Source organism: Alosa sapidissima, chromosome 19, assembly GCF_018492685.1.
Source record: "Alosa sapidissima isolate fAloSap1 chromosome 19, fAloSap1.pri, whole genome shotgun sequence".
NCBI classification, from domain to species: domain Eukaryota; kingdom Metazoa; phylum Chordata; class Actinopteri; order Clupeiformes; family Clupeidae; genus Alosa; species Alosa sapidissima.
Genome location: NC_055975.1, coordinates 3,417,087 through 3,439,127, shown reverse-complemented (window position 1 = coordinate 3,439,127; position 22,041 = coordinate 3,417,087). Strand labels below are relative to the sequence as shown.

General features: G+C 41.7%; 1 protein-coding gene across 11 annotated transcripts in view; it reads right to left on the bottom strand.

The window, feature by feature from the left end:
• Positions 1-397: 397 nt before the first annotated feature.
• Positions 398-22,041, bottom strand: part of fancm (FA complementation group M) — a 57,734-nt gene continuing 36,090 nt past the window's right edge. For 2 of the 11 annotated variants that reach the window (XM_042071443.1, XM_042071444.1), the window contains exons 14-23: positions 13,379-15,206; positions 12,485-12,582; positions 9,551-9,637; positions 9,172-9,285; positions 8,524-8,683; positions 6,514-6,620; positions 5,661-6,194; positions 5,047-5,386; positions 2,868-3,162; positions 398-1,123 (exon numbers count right to left, since the gene is read on the bottom strand). In XM_042071443.1, the coding sequence (XP_041927377.1) occupies positions 1,015-1,123; positions 2,868-3,162; positions 5,047-5,386; positions 5,661-6,194; positions 6,514-6,620; positions 8,524-8,683; positions 9,172-9,285; positions 9,551-9,637; positions 12,485-12,582; positions 13,379-15,206 (3,672 nt within the window). In that variant the 3' untranslated portion in view covers positions 398-1,014. Of the gene's footprint in view, positions 1,124-2,867; positions 3,163-5,046; positions 5,387-5,660; positions 6,195-6,513; positions 6,621-8,523; positions 8,684-9,171; positions 9,286-9,529; positions 9,638-12,484; positions 12,583-12,747; positions 12,831-13,378; positions 15,207-22,041 lie in introns of those variants that run through there. The other 9 variants (XM_042071446.1, XM_042071445.1, XM_042071449.1 and 6 more) reach the window with 9 other exon arrangements.

Below are 22,041 nucleotides of genomic sequence, written 5' to 3'. Positions count from 1 at the left end.
GGCTCCAGAAGCAGCTGTTTAACCAAATACTGGTCATATGAGTGTCCTATTCTTTCTCTTGCAGAATAAGTCTATGTTTGCATGCATTCCAGATTAAGAAAATGTCAATGTTATTTATACAGGCTATGCTGACTGCCAAAGAGTTCCCCAGAGAATGAAGTGATTGTTTTGGTTGCAAACTATGTGTTCCCTGAGATTAGTTTATCTTTCTGCGAAACATCTGAAGCAAACACAGAAAGCAGCCAGAAAATGCTGAATTAACAATGATACTGTTGGAACACACCACAGGTAAATGTTAAAACATGCCTAATTGTCCAAATATCTGGTGTCCAGCAATAGATTAGAGAACTGGGTCTAAAACCGAATGCCGGGCTTCTTTTGTTTTTGGACTGGGATGTCATGATGGGTTATTATCGAAGGCATACTCATTTCCAAATGGCTCACAATCTGATATTAACCACCAGAGGCACTCTGATGTAGATGCTTTGAGCCCTGGCTCAGGAAATTCAGTAAATACAGAGTGTCGCTTGGGGTTGGGGTGCACCAAGTGGGTATTGAGCAGAACCTCTGGGGTACACACACACGTGCACACATTTACACAGAACATATACACAGAAATGACAGTCTGTCCCTGAGGATGGAGCACAAATTGTGTTCCCAAATGGAGTCTTTGATTCTGTGATGTCCACCCTGAGCACTGAGCAACATCTTTTGGGAGCACATCCTTTGAGGAGCACAGACAAACTATTCGTTTAGCAGCAGCTCAGGTTGGGTAGGGTATGTAGACTCAACACAAGCAATAAGCAGCACTTGAGTGTGCATTGGCCTGACCTCTGGGAGCCTTTAGTGTTACTTCCTTTTAAAGATATTTAGTGTATTTCCTGAAGAGGGCACCCACACCATTAAGGTGTGTTAAGGTGTACACATACTCAGAGTTGAGCCTCGGCTCTAGCAGTGGGGTCACACACACACACACACGGAGTGAGCTGGGGTTCTGTGGGTCCACTCTCCACGTTAGCGGGTGGCCATCAGGGACACATCACTGGAGTAGCGTAGACAGCGATATATCTCCTCTGCCCGGGAGCGACTCACACATGCTCCTTTCTGCAGAGCCTCCAGAGAACTGAGACACACACACACACTTTAATTATTTTATTTGGAATGACCAATACTTATTAAAACAACACAGCATCCAAATATTCACAAAGAGCCTGTTATTTTTCACCTGACTATACAAACACTGTCCTAATAGTCACAACCACATGAATGAATGAATAAATAAATAAATAAATATGTATGTTAAGGATAGAGATGACAGCATCCAAACATGCAGACTGCCTATGATTGTTGACACAGAACGTTATTTGCTTACAGTTCTTTTTAACTCAGTCTAGCAATTTGCAAGAGTCTGTGAACATGTACTAGACTACCATAAATGAAGACGATCAGTTTTGTGCTGTAACCACACACACTAAAGTATTTGTTAATTGCTGGTATTTTAGCACTTTCTCAGAAAAACATAAATCCATGTAAGTATCAAAGCAACAACCTACTTCCAAAATCAGAAAGCTTTTAGAAAGTTCATCAACAACTACAATGTCTTGGGGTGTTTGGGGAATCTCTAAGGACTTGCATGGTCATTCAGATTTGTAAACCAGTTCAATTGAACAGTCTTATGTGTGTAATGTACTTTGTCCAGAAACGTTGCGCAGTTCTTTGGCTGTAAGGTTTACCATGCGATCGTAGCGTGCGATCACACACACACACTCAAACAAACAAACACAAACAAACATAGACACACAAAACATGACAAATTAAGAAGGGAACAGTGAAAGGAAGATAGGAATGAGAGAAAGAGGGAAACAGTAAAAAGAAGATAAATGAAAGAAGGGAAAAGACAAAGAAAAGAGTGGGTGAGTCACAGAGGACAGAGACACATACACCGAGTGAGACTGACCGATGTAATCATACCAAACAGTCATCTCCATTTCACCATTACCTCCACAGTGAGAGGAATGAAGTAGAGCAACCAGCAGATGTGCTCTGATACACTTGGGTACATCATGGTGTTGAAAATGATACAGTTGGTTTGAAAAACAGACAGATGTAAGATAACGAGGATCGTATTTTACACCATTGCAGGTCAGGCAGAGAGAGGCCCTGATATAAGCAGTTAGACGCTCACCCACAGACTACAGGAGAGAGGCTCAATTATTATCATGCATTTCAGAATCACTGTATGTGGCCTCGAGAGATAACGGCTCAGTTTTCACCTTTTCATTTGTTGATATTTGGATATTAATGCCTGTATGAGGCATCTCACAAATAGCAGATTACGAAAGTATTCTGAAGTAACGTTCCTGGCTGAGTTACATTACTGGTGATATCTCACAAGCTGATAAAAAGGTAAAGGTACCTTAACCTTAACTTACCTGTACTTTTGAGGAAAAACATTAACACAACCTTCATAGTTAACTCATTGAATGCCAAGCTGTTTTTGGGAGCTTTGTCCTAGAGTGCCAGCAATCTAGACCATTGTTGATGATTTTTGTACAGCCACAGCATATTCTGTGTTATAGTGCGTATAGATTGTGCGTTTTCATGAGTTTTCGATCGTCATATATTTCATTTCCATTAATCACAGAGTTCCCAAAATCACATATAAGGTGTGTTAGAGTGTCTAGTTTCATAATTTAAAAAAAAAGCTAAAAACGTGATATTAAATTTTTGTCACTCAACGCATGGGAAGGAAAAACTTAATATTACGTTTTTGGCACTCAATGAGTTAAAAGTGTAATGTGGGTGGTCTTACCTAGTTTTGATAAAGGGGTCTGCTAAATACAAAGTGAGAATGTGGGTGTTCTCACCTGTCGACGAGCTGGGCGACGGATGGAAAGTTGTGGCACATGTTGAGGGCGTTGATGTAGCTGACGCAGGGTAGCGTCAGGTAGAATTGCAGCGCTTGCTGCTGCTGGTGACCTTTGACCTCAAGGGGCACGCTAATGGCCTGGCCTTTCCTCTGCTCCACACGCGCCAGCTCGGCCAGCAGGCCAGCGGTGTCCTCGGCCCCCGTGCTGGACAGTAGCCTGATGCCCGCCTGCACCAGCCCCCCCAGCGTGCTGTCATAGTAACGCGTGCGCTGGAATGGGCGAGATGCTTCTCCTGAGGACGACAGAGCTCAACATCAACCTAAGTGGTTTTCACTTGAATTCGTTTGATAGGATTGCATATTATGCCATCAACACTTTAGACAACTACAAGTAAAGACAACTTGTCATTTTGATATCTAAATTAGAAAAAAAAGACATCGATTGAGTTATGGTGAGATTGTGATCTGACTTTTCACTTTAATTTGCCACCATTACTCTTAAGGAGGAGAAATCAGATAAAAAAAAGTTCTTAATTTCTTCATTTTGAACACCAAGGCTCAAAGAATTTTCTAATTTTTAAGAATCCATTCTCTGTTGGTCGAAAAACAGCCAACTTGGTCGGTCTTGTTATCTTAATGAGAAAAAAAAAAAGACACCAACACTAACAAAACAAAACAAAAAAAAACATGATAATGGTCGCACGGTGAATTTGTGGAGTCACGAAAGACTCTTGGCGACTGCCATGCTTTAAATATGCAAAGTTGTGAAGTGGGGCGGATGAGCATTGGTCTCTGCTCCAGTGGAGGAGCCCTGCCTCCCTACATGTGCCTCCAAGAGATGCACTGCCAATGACAGCCCTCGTACAAGCCTCCTACAGACCCATACACACGCAGAATTACCTCCAGAGGCCTCGCGTGGTGAGGCCATGAACAAGAAAATGAACAAAGTCACCTTCAAGCACTGACAATGAGAGCTCCCCCCAAACTCTACAGACCTACTAACACATCAAATCCTCCACCGCCTCCAGTGGCCTACGGGGGTGGGGATGGGGTTGCACTGGACCTCTGGTGCTGACCGGTGCTGACCTAACCTCCTCACCTCCACTTGCCCTCCTTCCTCACCGGACTCCACTCAGAGGCGCAATCTACTCCTGCAGGGCCAAAGATTACGCCAATGCCAAGATTTGAGAGTCAGTTTCTCAGACAGGGATTACACCTACAGTAGTTCTGGATTACAATGGGTTTAAACCGCTGTTCTCGGACCAGAAATAGCATGACTGTCCTAGTCTTGCATTAACGTCTGTCTGGGGGCCTGGGGCCTAATGATATTAAAGGGTGGGTTTCTACTGTAAAAGTCCCCATCTGGGAAGAGCTTTAATGGCACATAACAAGGTCATTTCCTCACCTGAAGAGTAACACTTATCTCCATCTAGGTCTTTTATTGACATAGCGTCAGCTCTGACACCTAGCTTTGTGTGTTGCGTGTCAGAGACAGGCTGACCATATGCATATGCTCTCATATACTTTGAGAGAGTTAGTCACTGCTTTCAAACAGACTGAACTGAAGATCATAACAATGCATGAGCTCAGAGAAATCCTGAACATATTTAATAAGCTTTCAGACAGATTGAAGCTTTAATCTAAAGAGGTGGTTGAGGACGTTTTTCATACCGGGAAAAGTGATTGCACTATACAGGGGACCGGTAAAGCAAAATAATTTCTCCAGTATTGTTTTTTTAATAGCAGTTTTTATCACAAAATCCCCAGACAGAAAATGAAGTCACCACATGTCCTCTTGCATGGGCAATTAACTACTGCAAGCAGCTAACTCTCTTTGCGTTGAACACTCATTATAACTGTTATTAAGATCTGTGAGACCTTTTTTAGCAATCTTTTTCTCTGGGAATAATTTATGTAAGAGATAATGGCCGACAGCAGAAAAAAAATTATTTTCAAATTGGTAATGTGGCCATGAGGCGAAGCGGAGGGGGAAAAACAAAACATCATGTTCTGTGACTATTGCAATGGTAATGTGACAACTGCACTACCCTATCCCACCCGTAGTGTTCTATTTATATTTATACATGTACGCAAACTGCATTTCGTGGTCTCTGTACTTGTACTCAATTGTACTGCACAAGGACAAACAAGTTGAATCTAATCTAATCTAACCTTACCTGGGCGTGTTCGGTCAGCCTCCAGGATGAGGCAGACCCTCTCGAACAGGCCCTGCAGGCTGTGCATCCGCTCCAGTAGCCTCTTGCGGTTCTGGGCCACCGCCACCTCTCCCTGGGTCTGCCGCTCCACTGCCATGCGGTTGCTGACCACGAAGTCGCAGCCATCCAGTGAGCAGACCTGTGCCGTCACACCATGCCGCAAACGCAGCGCCGACACCACCTCCGGCCCACTGGAGATACACCGGCTGTCCACCAGAACACACACCGGGCCAATCGCCGACGGAGACGGGCTCGGGGACGGCCCGAGACTGTGCCCTACAGACAGGAGGGAGTTGCCAGCCTGGACACATGTTTGTATTTATATTATTAACTAAGTATTAGTATTAGTATAGAATATGTATATAATACAGTGAGGGTGTGCCCCTGCTCATATATACATGCATAGAAGATTTATTTATTTATTTATTTGTTTGTTAAATCACATAAATCCCTATTGTAGTCACAGTGGTATTACTTTGCTTTCCACACTCAACCTATTTATGGGCTTAAGCTCGAGCTATGCCAATATTATCAAAATCGTTCGGGGTAAGTGACTTAATATGATTTGCTCATACTTGTAGTTTGTCTCGTAGGGTGGAGGGCATCACGTCAAAGTCCAGCTCCTCTGAGAGCCGTGCCTGGTTCTGAAGCCTCTGGCGGTTCCTCTCCTCCAGTGGGTTCAGCTGTGGCTTGGGCCCATGAGAGCTGGACTTCCCCACCACAGCAGAGGGTTGTGGGGGAAGTAGAGGCGTCTTGAAGACCGACAGTTGTTGCTTCTCTTTGGCTGCTTCAGGGGAGGCTGGGGCAGCCTGCTTCATGGGTAGCCCACCCTCTCCTTGCTCCTCATCACTGGAGTCCTCCATCCGAATGATCCGTGAGCGTTTCGTTTTCCTGGCGGGTTCGGGAATCGCCTCTCTACCCCTGGCCTCCCTGAACTGAGCCTTGCGCCGGGTTGCATAGTTCCTCCTGCCATCCACATAGGAGTCTTCACCAATGAGCTCTGCTAACTTGACCTCGTCCTCCTCTCCTTCACTGCTCCCAATCATTTCCACATCGCTGCCATGCACCACGAAGCTGTCCTCCGCGTACGACTCGTCCTGCTCGGGCACCTTCAGCACACAAACAAGATGCTGTCTGAGGCCAATTACACAACATCTGCAGACTCTAGACTAACACAATGAAGTCGATTGGGCGCATCTATTAAATGTTCTCTATTAAAGCTCAAGATCAGGTTTTTTTTTTATAACATTTTCAGTCAGGCATTATCATTGTAGGACAACATTGGATTACCAATAACATAGTGACGTAGTGAGAGTAGTTACGATGTCTGTCAAGTCAAGTCAAGTTTATTTATAGCGCATTTCATACACAGAGGTCAGTCAATGTGCTTTTTTTCATGGACATGACATTTTCTTCAATGACCGCTACCTGTGAGAAAACATCCATGTTGTTGGTGGGTTTATACACCATTTTGAATTTGCCGGGGACAGCTGGGCTTCTCACTGACTTCAGGTAAATACCCTGCATCTCAGAATCTACAGACGGAAAAAGATTACCTTGCCATGAAAGACACATACACAAACACAAATCTCCTTTTTCATTTAACTACAGTGTTTCCCATACATTGACTTATTTGTGGCGGCCCACCACAATATCAACATTGACCACCACACAATGATTTTCCAGGTTGTGCTAAATTGTGCTTAAATCTGGTTAGCATCATAATCATGCTGCACTAATTTGTTCAAAACTGTTGCATTTAAGTTAATTCTGCAAACCTACCACCACAAATAGAATTCAATTCTGTGGGAAACACTGAACTGTAAAGCATTCAACCAGGAAAATGCATCTGAATACAGATTAAGGTTTAAGATGAGATCTTCAGTCCATCTTAAATGGCCTTGGGCCTGAAGAAGATGGCAGTGTTTCTGGATCATGTTTAAATATGGTTTCTTCGTTAAATGGTACAACTAGAACCAGTATTTCTGGATAGACTGTATAACTGTCCATAGACAATGGTTATTGAAAGTTTTCCTGACGCAGAATAGGGTCTGGTTTTACGTGTCACCTGAAGCCCCGAAGATAATGGCCATACAATACTGCTTTTCAGCCTTGTCCCTTGTGTAAAGATTGTCTGAATATTTTAATGGTAGGTACTATAGATGAGGAAATCCCCAAATTCTTTGCGGAGCATTGAGGAGCATTTTTTAAATTGTTTTCACAAAGGACCCTAATTCTTTGTTTTTTAATCTCAAGTCATCTCAACTCAGTCATTGTTGCATGTGCATTCTATATGGATCCTGAGTCTGAGCTGAAAGAGTTTATAGTGTCTGTTAGGTGTGTGCATTTTCTCAGTACTGTACATTTGCATTAAGTCCTACTCAGATTACGTAAGGGATAACGGCCGCCGAGGTGTCCTGTTATACGGAATTAATGGACGAGGGCGAGGGACAAAGAACTCCCCGACGCACAGCGGAGCGGAGTCTATTAATTCCGTATAACAGGACACCTCGGCGGCCGTTATCCCACCTATCACCTGGTTGCCACTATAGGCAATAGTCATGCCTTCATAGCATGCAAAGGAAACAAGCGGTTCCGTTTAAAAAGAAGCCGACTTGTTCAGTTTGTTGTACAAATTTATTTGGCCCTATAACAGTGATAGCATGGGCAGTTAGCTTGTTTACAGTTGATTTTATTGTTGTGAAGCCTGCTTCCAGCCTCAGCCCTCGGCCTACTATGGTTGTTTTAATTACCATTCATAAGCATTGATATGGAACGGTGATTTTTTTTTTTTTACCAGATCTACTTCATAGGTGTCCCGTTATTCAGAATTAATAGCCACCCCACCAGCCAATCAGAAAAGAGTATTTCTTCTCTCCGGGTGATAAAACTGTAATAGCTGATGCATCAGTCATAGAACAAGATGTACCGCATAGCGGTACAAAATATGACTGCCATATGACTGCCACTCAGTCCTGCACATTCTCTCTGCAAAAAGCTCTAGCGGCGGTCATAATGATTAAAGTTACTTGAACAATAACAATAAGAAGGGTGAGCCAAATTCCTAACAGCCTAACTAATGTGCCATTGCTTTAACTCTTCTTTATGATCAGAGACTAGGACCATACTGCATAGTGGGAATAGGACTAATATCTTAGTTCACTCCTGTTAAACTTGTACTAGTAAATGTTAAACTAAACAGCTAAACTGATTTAGATGGAACAGTCGTTCCATCTAAAATGCCTATATTAGATACTTTTTAGTGTTTAAAGATAAAAAAGTATAAACCTTTCTATTATACTTTAACAAGTATTGTTTGATCTTTTTAAAACAGAGAGATCCCATCCTGATTGGGAAGAGAGTGTCACAAGTGAGCGTGTCATCATATATTTAATACATTAGCGTGTTAAACACCATAGTGACACACTGGAAATGTACCGTCGAGGCCCTGGGAGAGGTGGCTGTTGTCCACCACGAAGCCCTCCAGCATCCGGTTCTGCTCTTCATCATCTTCCTCATCTGACGAAACAGACCCATCCTCCTCAGACAGCTCTGCCTCATCGTCCAGGAACTGACGCGCCCTTCTGCGGACTGTCCCCTGGGAAATGTGTCAACATAAATCTCGCTGGTGACTTTACTGATCCTCTGCAGCTTGATGACTACATTCATTGTTGTGAAATCTACCTGGGTCTACCTGAGTATTTCAATCCGATGTTAGTTTAAAAGGTTTCATTTCAGGATGACTACTGCATTTATTATTTTTTCAGTTTGCTAGCAGAAAAGCACATCTATCTATAAATTACAGGAACGTATGTCTGTCTGTGTGTCAGTGTGTGTGTGTGTGTGTGTGTGTGTGTGTGTGTGTGTGTGTGTGTGTGTGTGTGTTCGAACCGTTCGTCTTTTCGATTTCAAACTTGGCAGGTGTCTTGGTACGGGCATGAGTAAGTGCAGTGCCAAGTTTGCCGTTATTTGGATAAGTAATGCGAAAGATATTGTTAAATATTTACTGTAGCCACTCCCCCTCTCACACAGCACATTGCAGGACCAGAGACAGAGAGACTTCATGAGAAATAGACATTCTCTAACCTTTGATGTTTGCCCTGGGTTGGAATGTTTGGGAGCAGGCTGAGCTCTGGGCTGTCTGAGGGACGTATGTTGGAAGTCATCATCTGATAAGGCCTCCACATCACTCTCCTCAGACTGCAGAAACAGGGCGAGCAACAAATATTCAAATCCTTATTAAAACACCATATTACAGTAGTTGTGAGTATCTTATTAACCATCTCACCTCAATTGTCACCTGTGTTTGTGTCTAGGTTTATGATCATGATCTACAGTATGAATCACTTAGAAAAGCAAACGTAGCAAGCACCCATGCATGCACTGTAATCAAGAAAGTTATTCCAAAAGCCATGTCTTATTTGAATTAGGTAAAACTGAATCGATATGAAATAATGTAGGTTACCATTCTTACCATGATATTGCGTGGGGCAAGAACATGCTTTCTTATTACTTGTACAGGCGAGTCCACATCACTTAAGATCTTTGACTGCTGTGAGCACACAGAGGAAAAGGATTCAGTTAACAGGGGTGGCATAGAGAGAAAACCATGTATTTATATTCATGAATATGATGATTCAATTCAAATGAATATAAATCATGCATTCATGCAATCAACAGTTAGGTTCAGTAGAGCTATTCATTCATTTCTGATTGGATGACGGGCATTCCATGAGTCATCACGACTGGCGATCTCTCACACACATGCACACAAACACACACTCTGCGTGACGACCTGCGGCACCCAGCCTACAGCTGAATCTCAGCCATAACGATATCACTTATTCTTACATAGAAACACAGACCTGATGGCAGACACACACAGACCTGGCAGACCTAATCAACACAGAGCTGTTGGATATGAACTGCAACTCTGCCTGTCTACTGCTGCCCAGCCTTGCTTTGTGTGAGTGCAATGAGTTGACGATCATTTTTCAAAATGAAGAGACCACTGCAAATTTTAATATGAACGTCAACTCATTTGAATGTCACTCAGCAACTGTAGGCTGACATCAGAAAGATGTGCAGTGGCCTCTTAATTTTTTCCAGAACTGTAGATGAAAATAATTAGCCTGAAAGCCAGCCCGAATTTAACCCCAACCTTGCTCCTTTGACAAACATCTATGTGCCTATTCATTCACGTGACCCGAGCGCACTGTTGTTTACAGAAAAAAAGCTTCCTAGAAAAGCTAAACATTTAGATGTCGCTATTGCAATATCTGTTGTACAAGATAATGACAGCGCAATAACTTTGCAGAACAGAAAACAGAGATTAAGGTATTTGTCAAGAAGAAGGATGTTTTGACTGTCTACAGGATTCACGTTAGGCTATTTCGTTCGCTCTGATTTGTTAGGTCTATTCAATTTGTGCCGAAGAATTTATCGGTTGAAACACACCCTATAATCACATCCAAATGCTCCAGTTCCACTCAAATTCTGAATAGAATGGAGTTGGCTACGTCAGGCTAGAAAAATGATGATTCCAGGCAGCACGACTCAATGATCTTCATCATCATGGTGGTTCAGCAGATATAGAGTGGAGATTGATATAGTGAGAGTAGAGATTGGTATAGAGTGGTATAGATATAGTTAAGCACAGGTGGGAATGAGTAGCCTGGCCTCTGCCTGCCTACATACTTCCGCTCGATTTCTTTTCCCTACAGTACTCCGTCTGGAATAGGTTGATTCGCCCTCGTTTACTTCGGCAGCCGAACCAACCAGCGAACAGAGGGCATCCCTGAGAGCAATTACGTTACCCAGGCATGGTGTTTCAATTACTACGTCCCCGCCCCCGAAGCAGACCGCTTGGAATACATCAACGTAGGGAGCGAAAAGGGCTTATACTTAAAAGGCGCAAATAAGGTTGGTGTGAGTTATTTTAGCTCTTTCTAGTTTAGCCTATTAACAGGAGTGTCACGAACGAAGTCACAGTAGAGTAGGATGTTATATCGTCAGCTAAACTTTAGTCATACATTTTGTCACTTGAAATAGGCTACGAACGTACCCAAGTCAAACTTTAGTTTAGTAGGCTACATGGTCGCGTCAAAATCGCTATTTTTCAAACACTAAGGAGGCTCGACATAACATGAAACTTTGATCGAAGTATCATCAGTGTCTTTACATATGAACTCGAGCATTGAGAACATTGTTGGTGTACCCATAGTTGGTAACACTTTATAATAACTACACACAATTCATCATTTATTAAGCCTTTGTTACTTATTAGTTAATGGTTTGTTCATCATTAGTAATTTCTTGTTCATACATAATTTATCATCAGTAAAGCATTTGTTCACACAATTATAAATGGTTTGTTCATAGTAAATAAGCCTATCCAAAAAATATGTTTGTAAGTACATGATTTATACTTAATAAGTAATAAAACAACCACTTATAATGAAATCATTTTTTTATTATAAACCAGTTGCAAACTATTACAAAATGCTTTGTTCATCATTTGTAAAGCATTGTTCCTATGTTAATTCTCATAAATAAAGTATTTATTTTTTTATTATTTGTACACACAGTTATAAATGGTTTGCTCATAGTAAATAAGCCTATATCTAAAATATGTTTATGAATTATTGTTAAATAATGAAAATATTACTTAATCAAAAACATATTATTGCATCATGTATTAAGTATTAACAATAATGTATAAACATATTTTAGATTTAGGCTTATTTACTATGAACAAACTATTTATAACTGTGTGAACAAATGCTTTACTGATGATAAATTAGAAATTACTAATGATGATCAAACCATTAACTAATAAGTAACGAAGGCTTAATAAAGGATGAATTGTGTGTAGTTATTATAAAGTGTTACCACATAGTTTACTAAAAAGAAAGATTTTGGACAACTCACTCCACACATGGCAGCGAGCAGAAAAAACAAGTGAGTTGTTCAAAACCTTTCTTTTAGTAAACTCTGTGTACACCAACAATATTCTCAATGCTCGAGTTCATGTGTAGAGACACTGATGATACTTTGATCAAAGTTTCATGTTGTGTCGAGCCTTCGTAGTGTTTGAAAAACAGTGATTTAGCGATTATGATGGAGAAACTTCTCTGTATGACGAAACGCCGGTTGTTAGTGATTGGTTCAAAGCGGTTCAAAGGAACTCCAATGATTTTAAACCTCAAACTGTGCCCTCCCACCTGGAAATAAACGTACGCCTACGGATCTAGGCCAGACTCTCTGCAAAGTCAGAGAGGTTTCAAGGCTAGGGAATGAGATGAATGCTAAAAAAAGTGTGTCTGTGTGCACATGTACCTGTGTGTGTGTGTGTGTGTGTGTGTGTGTGTGTGTGTGTGTGTCAGGGGTGGGAGCACACCTCTGGGGAGGAGAGGGGGTTGAGCTGGCCCTGTCTACTGCGCTTCCGTATGATGATGTCATCCTCACTGTCACTGGCAGCATGCTCTGGGAAGGATCCCAAGACAGACAGAAGATACAGATTTAAATATGGCAACACATATGCACAAGTGACACACACAAACACATACAAACACACACACACATGCACAGATTCCCTGAATACATAAAAACCACCCAGACACATTTACACAATCAAGGAGACATCACCACACCAAAACTCACATAAAAGGCACATAAAAGGCACATAAAAATCCAATTACACAGAATGAGGGGCATGGAAGTCAGTAGGGCATAAGAGCTCTTCTCTGGAAAGAACATTGTGTTATTATAGCGAAGCTAAGGTAAAGTTTTTGTATGAGTTCTTGCTGACCTATTTTCACAAATTGGTTTGGCAAAACTGACAGGAAAAGAAAAATACAAGCATTGATTTTTTTGTAATGAAAAAGAGGTAGCAACACATTTGTGAAGGCTACAGTTGTGCATTTTCCCATTACAATTTTTTTACAACAAAAAAGGCCCACATATTTCTGCTGTCAAAAAATCTAGGTCACTACACAAAAACCTCAAGTTTATTAGATTAAGGGTTGGATTAGTTCTGGGCTAAGGAGCAGTTTGTTCAAAAGTCCTGAGTAGATCATTCATAGAATGGGTGAGTTTCTTTTCATCTCTTTCGCTACCGTAGTGTTTTATCTACTTTTTTGAAAGACATCTGACACGGACAAAATTAGATGCTTTTCTAAGACACACCACTAGGCCTTGATATCATATCAATTATGCCTTCTCAATATGCTAAATTTGAGAATACAAGAACAAAACAGAACAAGAGACTTGAAAAGAAAAAAAGCCATCTAACCTGTTTGAGGGAAGTGAACTGATTGATCTGCAGGGAGTGTTACTTTGGGAAGCAAAGACTTTCGAGAAGTGCTCCACTGGGCTTCTCTTTGAGCACTAGTGAGGCACTGGTGTGCAGCAGTAGTCTCTGGACGTCTCTCATGTGATGTTAGTGTGGCATGAGATGGTGTAGAGGTCTTTGATCGGATGGCTAACCTCTGCTTTAGAGTGAGACTGGGCGAGAGGAAAGAGTAGTCTTTGACACTAAGAGCCGAAGCCTCCCCTGTCTGCTTCAGGCAACTACCAGGGGTGGTGACGGAGACTGGGCACAGGTGCATAGGAGTAGTGATGGCATGGCTGGGTTTGTGTAATGTCTTTTGTGTGTTCTCATGTTCAGACTTGGCAAGAAGAGGTGGAGTACACTGCAGGTGTTCCCTTACTTCAACCTCATCCTCTTCCTCATCTTCATCTTCATCTTCAAGACAGTATCCAAGGTCAAAGTTCACAGAGAAAAAGTCTTGAGAGAGGTCGAAATGCTCAGAGTTCTGGACAGGTTGTTGGTGGACATCGCTAGGTGACATGGTGTTGGATATTCGTGTGGAATCTGCTGAGGCCTTGAAAACAGTCTCTGCTGGGCTTTCCTCAGGTCCTTTTCTGACCCTCAACAGTTCACTGGCAGTGTGGTTGGAAAAGTTCTTGTCAGGAGTAGGTATATCTGGCAAACTAACTTGAAGAAATACTTCATCGTCGCCAAATAGGTCAACACTCTCATCCATGATACTGTGCTGAAGAGGGTCTTTTGAGCCTGCGTGTTCCAAGGGCTGGACAAGTTTAATGTCATCTTCAACTTCTGACTCTTTGTTCTCGTCCTCAAAAACCTCATCCCAGGTTGGACTTGTCATTTCTCGTAAGCTTTCAGTAGGCTCTTTTTGTAGCTTTGGTAAACAGGTGCTTTCATTAAGGTCGGGGGAACCTGCAGACATTTCTTTAACTTCATGTTCCACAGAATCTACTTCCATCAGTTCAGTTCCGTCATCGTTATCATCAGCATCAGCATCATCATAATTTTCCTCCAAACAGAAATTGATCTGGAATGGCTCATCTTCATGCAGTAGATTTGGTTGAACCTTTGAATCTCTGGTTATTTCATGATTGGGAGATGCATCAGTCAGAGAGAACTCAACATCAACGGTGATGTGGGGTGGGGATATGGAAAGAAGCTGTTTGACATTTTCTAGAATTGTTGTCAAACTCGCTGAGGATTCTCTGAAGGGCTTAAGCGTAGAGTTCTTGCACAATTTTGGTAAATAAAACAGTTCCTCAAATTCTGAGTTCTGCTCTTCAGACTGTTCCTCACAATGAGGAACAGAGGTTGATTGCGTTCTTGGTTGCTTCACCGCTATGCCATCTGTGACACCAATACTCACCTTAAACTCTTCTCCTAACGGCTTTTTCGTTGGGCTACTGTCTTCGTCGCTGTGCAAGACGCAGTCAAAGTCCATATCCATCAGTGGCTGGGCACTGATAGTGGAACACTGACTTTGGGTTACTAGGTCTCTATTGTCATGTCTGGAATCAGGAACTATCTCAGGCGGAACTTTATCCTTGACTATGGTCCAGGGACTCTCAAGTGCCACCTTTGGCTTTTTTTCTTTGAAAATATCCTCATCTAACCCCGCTGAACAAGTGGATGTGTGGGAAAATCTTGTGTTTTTACTTAATTTTGTGGGAAACAGTTTAGTCTCTTTTTGTCTTTTGGAGAGCTTTCCCCACCGGTCATCCTCCTGGAAGCCAACGACATCCTCTTTGTGGAGGTAAGGCATCAGCTCTGCCTCATAGCTACACTGACCCTGTGAATAACACAAACACAACATTAGCCTTAAAGAGAGACTTTCTAATGAGGAGACAGAGCACTCAAAAAATCCTCAAGAAATAGAATAGAAATGCATAGGGTTAGTTTGTAACGCCAATATGGCAGTTGTCTACACATATCCCGCCCCTTCCGCAGCAAAAAAAGTTGACATTGTGCCAATCATGTAGTGTGTTGTGAATACATCATGCCAATCATGTGTTACGATCTCGCCGCTAGAGCAAGGTTGTGTCGTGAAGCCTTACGCACGCACATTTCTGTCGAAATAGATGCTCGATAAGTGCCCAAAAAGCGTTACAATATGGCCGCCGAGTGGAGGGACTTGCATAAAAGGACTTTGCCTTAACATTAGAAAGAAGACCAACTACAACAGAGTTTTTAGACCCTTTCAACAGCATAAACAAACAATGTGCATTCCTAAGGCATTTCTGGTTGCACAGAAAACAGCATTGAGCTAATGGCAACTTGAGGACAAACAAAAATTAAAAAACATGTTTTAAAGACGACATTTTGTAGAGCATTAAGCTTAAGTCCGATTAATTTTCATTTCAAAGTATCTGCGTTGGTTTTGAACATTTCAACAGGAAACCATTTAGAAACACATTAAGGTCTATTAAGGGTCTATATCAAATATATATTGTAAACCTAAGACATTCAATAAAACAACCAACAAACTACGACGCAATGACATCTCAGATTTTAAGGAACACGTCATCTTTTTGGGAAGTTAGTTTATTTTCTGTCTTCCCCAGTTACTCTTCTCTGTCCGTGCAATAGCCCAGTTTCACACCGTTAGCCTATCTTGGCATAATTCACTGGAAAAGGGTTGCTCCAGTTATCCTGTAGCTCCCTTTCAGCTATAGGCTAGCTATAGGATAACTAGAATAACCCACTTCCAAAAATGCTAAGCTAGGCTAACAGCAGGTTATTGCACACAGAGAGAAGAAAAGGGTATGTATCATCTTAATTACAGTAACTCTAGGGTAGAGAGCAAAGAAGATAAAAAACTTTGAAGGACCACACCAACTTTCTGGGAAATTTTGTTATTTCAAATGGCTTTGGATAATCTCTCTTAAGAGCGTAAGCTCAGTAGCCCTATGCTCCAGCCAAAACCCAAAAAACATTACCAAGGTGTGTTTAGTGGAGTAAAAACTTTACTTTTGTAAAGCTCCGTCAGCATTTGAAAGCCAGAGATGCCATGCCAGCAAGTTCAGATTGTAAAAAGGACAGCAGCAGGTCAACCAGTCAAAGACCTTGAAACACTCAATACTGCTCTGAAGAGTTTCACTGCACATTCTTATCCTTTAGCTTTTCCAACCAATGTTATGGGTCACCAATGTTTGAAGGGAGTGTGAGATGTGTGGTTGTATAAACACATTTGCAATGAGTCCAAGATCAGATCTTTCCAGGTCACTTAGTGGTTTCCTTGATGGAAACTGGGCCTACTGTGATACGATTGATTGAGAAAGAAAAGATGAAATGTGCTCGTCAAACAAAAGGTAAACCTTGCATTTCACAAGGCTATAGACAAAGTAACTTAAGAATGATTCATTATAGTTTATGGTAACAATTTATCTTGCCACCACAGATGACATATTTTACCATTTTGCAAGGGTGGCTTTGGGCTATACATACACACTGACATTAGTATGTATAAGTATATACTCTTTTGATCCCGTGAGGGAAATTTGGTCTCTGCATTTATCCCAATCCGTGAATTAGTGATACACCCTCAGCACACAGTGAACACACAGTGAGGTGAAGCACACACTAATCCCGACACAGTGAGCTGCCTGCTACAGCGGCGCTCGGGGAGCAGTGAGGGGTTAGGTGCCTTGCTCAAGGGCACTTCAGCCGTTCCTACTGGTCGGGGTTCGAACAGGCAACCCTCCAGTTACAAGTCCGAAGCGCTAAACAGTAGGCCACAGCTGCCCTCAAATTATTATAATAATAATAAAAGCCAAATTAATAATAATAGCCAAATTAATAATAATAATTCTTAATAAATGCTGTTTTTATATGTGGTTTAGTACACTGTGAATCTGCCAGTCCACACTAGAAGAGTGAGCGAGGAGCTGTGAGCACACAGGCTGCCCACCCGCTGACATGAGAGCACCTCTGAGTTCATTACTTTCCATGATGAAGCTGGGGCCCTCCACTGCTTGTTTAAGGGAATTAATATAAATTTAATCAGCCTGTCGTGGTTTCCTTTTTTTCCCTCCCAGCTGTAGAGGGTTAGCCTGACGAGCCAGACCCACATTAAAATGTAGGGTCAGGACACTCACCGTTCGCAGTGCTCAGTCTGAGGGGCGGGATAATCAGTTGTCTTTCAAATTCCCTCTGCACGCAATAGGACAGCGGCAGCGCTATGAGTCCCATGCGTTTCCCACCAGCGGAGCTAGTTGGCTAGTTCAAACGTTTGCCAACTTAATAAAAGCTTAACTCGTGTCACACTGTTCGCCAGCAGCAACATCCATCTTATTTGTTTTCAAGTAGCAGGGAATTCAAGCCAAACCGTTGCAACTCTGCCATCAATCATTATGTTAAGCCCACCTAACGACTCTATACACGATTTCATTGGCCTGATTAAGTTTCGATTTCTGGAGCTCACAAGCCAACGGAGAGTTGCTAGACTAGCCCTGGCAGCAAATGTAATTCGCTGCCGTTAGGAGCGCGTCTAGATTTCTAGGCTAGTAGAGGGTAAGACCAGAGCACACTGTTTGTGACTGTTAGAGCTGACTCCTCATCTCAGCCATCTGCTGCTATCTATCTGTTTTTCTATTCAATTTTTACTGATATGACAAATAGCCACTTGTATTGTCAAAGCAATCATTAAATGTAGGATGGCATTACAGTACAGATACAGAAAACATACACATTGAAGAATCACAGCTTAACAAATGATTTATCAACATCTCTCTCTATTTTTCACTCCTCTGTCTCTTTCTCTCCCTCACACACCTCCGTCTCTCTCCCTCTCCCACCGCCCCCCTCCCCCCACCCGGGCTGCGTGCGTGCACATCTAGGTCGCGCCGTGCTGGCCTACTTTGCGCTTCCCCGGGTTATGTAATGGTTCTGAGAAGTCTTACATAAGCAGCGGAGCCTGCCTGCCCTGTGTCTCCCGTCACACAGGCAGGAGCAGGAAAGACATGAAGGGGGAAAACAGAGTGGAAGAGCACTGTGCCCCTCTGGATGAACAAAGGCAGATAACATAAACACGCCTCATCCTGCATTGCTCTTACTCTCAAGCAAACACACACACTATATAGCACACAGACATACACGCATAATGACACAATTTCTTGCTCTTTATCTTTTTATATTTTATGTCTTTATTACATTCTGTCGTTTAGGGCTGTGACGACATATCATCTAAATAGCTCAAACTATTGTGGAAGTCAGCTAGCCTGTTAGCATGAACTATTTGGTCATTAGGCATCACATGATCGTGGTATTGCAGTGATGTTATTGTCACAGCCCTCCTGTCTTTCTCTATCCATCTTCTCTCCCACTCATTCCCTCTCATTAGGTCTACTTTCATTCTCCTCCTGAGAATCATATCCCCCTTTGTTCATCTCTGTGGCTGGCTGTGGGTTGGAAACAGGAGGAAAAAGGCCATGTAACTAAGCCCTGTATAACGTTACCTCAGGAGTAAGTTGAGAGGGCATCTTTGACTGGCAAAGAGCATGAAGTTAATAGCGCACACACAAACACAAACACACACAAAGCATCTGCTCTCTGCATGTGGGGTGAAAGAGCAAGATGAGATCTGTCTAATGAGATGAGCGAATCAGGAAACAGGCTCTATTTGTTCAGTGATGCGCAGCAAGGGAAAGAGACAAGCTTCACCCAAACTCATATCTGTAACTAAACATGGAAATAACCCAAACTCAAGTATGTTACGAACAAAGGGGGCGTGACCTCTTGTTCTATTTCCATATGAATATGGAGTAGATGTATAGGTCACAAGGGCTGATCCTCCTAGACGGTCATTAATCACGAGCACCCCGCCTTGCACCTGGCCAAATGTTATGCTAATCAAATAGTTTCTGAGTATTTGGAGCAGCCATAAGCGACAATGGGAAGGTGTGAAAGCCCAGAGAGTCACACCTGGAAGTAGCATACTGTAGGTGTCTATAAAGTCATGCTAAAAAATCTAAATCTACAGAATGTATAGACAAGAGAAACAAATGAACATAAGAAATATACAGTACAGTAGACACAGCAATTAGTCTGATTCACAACTCTTTCATCTGTCTAATGAGCTCACTCAGCATAATAAATATTTCATAAGCATATTTTTTTTAAAGGTGTTTGGGGAGAAGTCAATTACTAGACGTTTAGTCAAGGATACATTAGAAGCTTAGAGAAAAAAAATGGTAGGTCAAGTACACAATATTTTTAGTGCTCAAAATAACATGTAATGGTTGAATGCTACCAGTGATTATTATTTAGTAAGTTGTTTTTAGATTTTAGGATACCTAGGGGATATACAGCACCAGTATTTCCCCATTGACAGTCAAAGGGAAGGCTGATTTCAGTTAAAGTCAGAATCTGTCTAGGTCTATTGCTATTATTACAGGAGTAATTTTTGTGGGGACTTCTGCCAAAGCTGGACTCAATATGGGGCATGTACCAACAAAATACTAGTCCATACAGGAACAGGTACAACCGATGACATCAATGACACAATATTCATAAAGTCAGCCAATCAGATACATTTGCAAGTACGCCATTGTCTGAGAGTTTGTTTATCTATGAACGTCTCATATCCGAGTGTGTTTTCTCACATAAGGCGGCCTGGCTCTTCTGTGTTGTTCTTACAAAAGCCTGCTCTACAGGGCGAATTCCTCCAAATGTCCACCTTGGCCCTGGAGCCTGTGCACACACAAGCCTTTTTGCCTAATCTTCACCCCAAATCTGGGATTTGGCAGTTTGAGAGTGAGATTTAACCCTCACAAGAAACCAGCTGTAGGTTGAGCAACACACCTCAGAGGAAGAAAAAAAGAACAATTTATTTAGGTTAACACCTAAATACAGGTGGTAACAGACTGAAGTTTTCTATATAAATCTGATTATCTAATACAGAGAAATCATCAACTGAACAAAACAACAGGTGCTCGATGTTACCTTTTTTCAGTTTGTTGTGACGGTGTGAATTCGCCTACACTTATGGACATTCTAGTGCAGGACAGAACTGAAAGCTATACAGACAAGTCATAAGGACTCAATGTCTCCGCATCAGCAAATGCGTATGAGGCTGGAATTGAGGTCCCAGGTAGTTAAATTGTAAATCTTTGGGGTCATTCAATTTTCTAGGGTTGGATGGAGAAAACACTTCCTTCCCTTATGGGTCTAGGAACACAAAAGCTACACTGAACTGTCTCCATGACAACAAATCCAGTCAACACAAAGATCCAAAAGAAGATTCTTGAGGTATCAATGACTATACCACTAAATTATAGTTGGGTCAAAGGCAAATAAGGTGTTTCAACCAGCTAAAATGATCAGATTCTATACACATTTTATCAGCATAATAATAGATTTTGTTCAAAAATAAATTCAATAAAGCAAAAAATGAACAATTCTTTATACTTATATATTTGAGAGAAAATAGTATACAGATTCATTCTCCTTGCAGTAAACATTACTGTTGAACTGTATGATGGTTGCACTGATTAACACTGTCTTGTAAAACAGCCTTTTTAGAACATTAATAGGCTTCTTATTATTACTCTTATCCTTTGTATTTTTCTTCTTCTCATTAATGTTGACAGCATTAGCACACCAATATAACAGTATATTCAGACATGCTATGGTATGGCCATACTATGGTATACAATGATCAAGCTTTAGTACAATTTATTAGAAAGCTAACATTATCCTGATTATGTTAGCTTTCTAATAAATTGTACTAAATGATTGCATTTGAAAGAAAAGGCAAACACAATCTTCAAATTGATATTATTTTTTTGTTTCTGAACATTAAATAATTGTATACTGCATAATGCAATACTGCAATTAACCTGCAAACATGGGGCTGGGTCGTGCAGAGGATGACCCGTTGACCCTTTAAATTCATTTTGACACAGTCACCTTTAATAAGATCATTAACCCTGATGGGATCACAGGGCAGCAGAGGTGAATGGTGGGTCCTTCACCACAGAGGTGACAGAAGGGCTGCACCTACACTTGCAGATATTCTCTGAGGATTTTAATCAATCTTTTTTCTTCCATATATTTTTTGTTTCTGTACTGTTAATATCACAACTCAAGAGCAAAGCAAACACCTACCTAATGTCTGATCAATGAAAGCAATAGCAGCATGAGATGAGGAACATGAAGATGCAACAGCTTCACACTAATACGTTCTTGCTGTACTCCAAATGTGAATGTAATCAGAACAACCCTTACAACACTACTACAGATGTTCTGCAAAAAAAGAAAAACAAACCTGAGCCCCTCAAGGAGGACAAACCAAACAAAACAAAGCAAAACAGAGCACCTTAATCAGGTCAGTGGTCTAGATGTCTGCCCTAGCTAGCGCCTTTCGATCTGGCATTTAATACCCTGGGCCTGGGTCCTTAATCCCTGCAATATGGGGTACCATTGTCACTGACCTTTTACTGATGGATATCCAACTGTGCTGCTCTTACCGTACCAACCAGACACAGACATGTGATCCAAGCTCATGTGTTCAACCACTTTAATCAAGGTTGTGTTGGTCTTACTGCTAGCGACGCGAGAGTCTGCATCGAGAGCACTTTCACACCTCTATGTATTCTCTGGGCTGTGTGGGCTTTATTGTGGTTGGA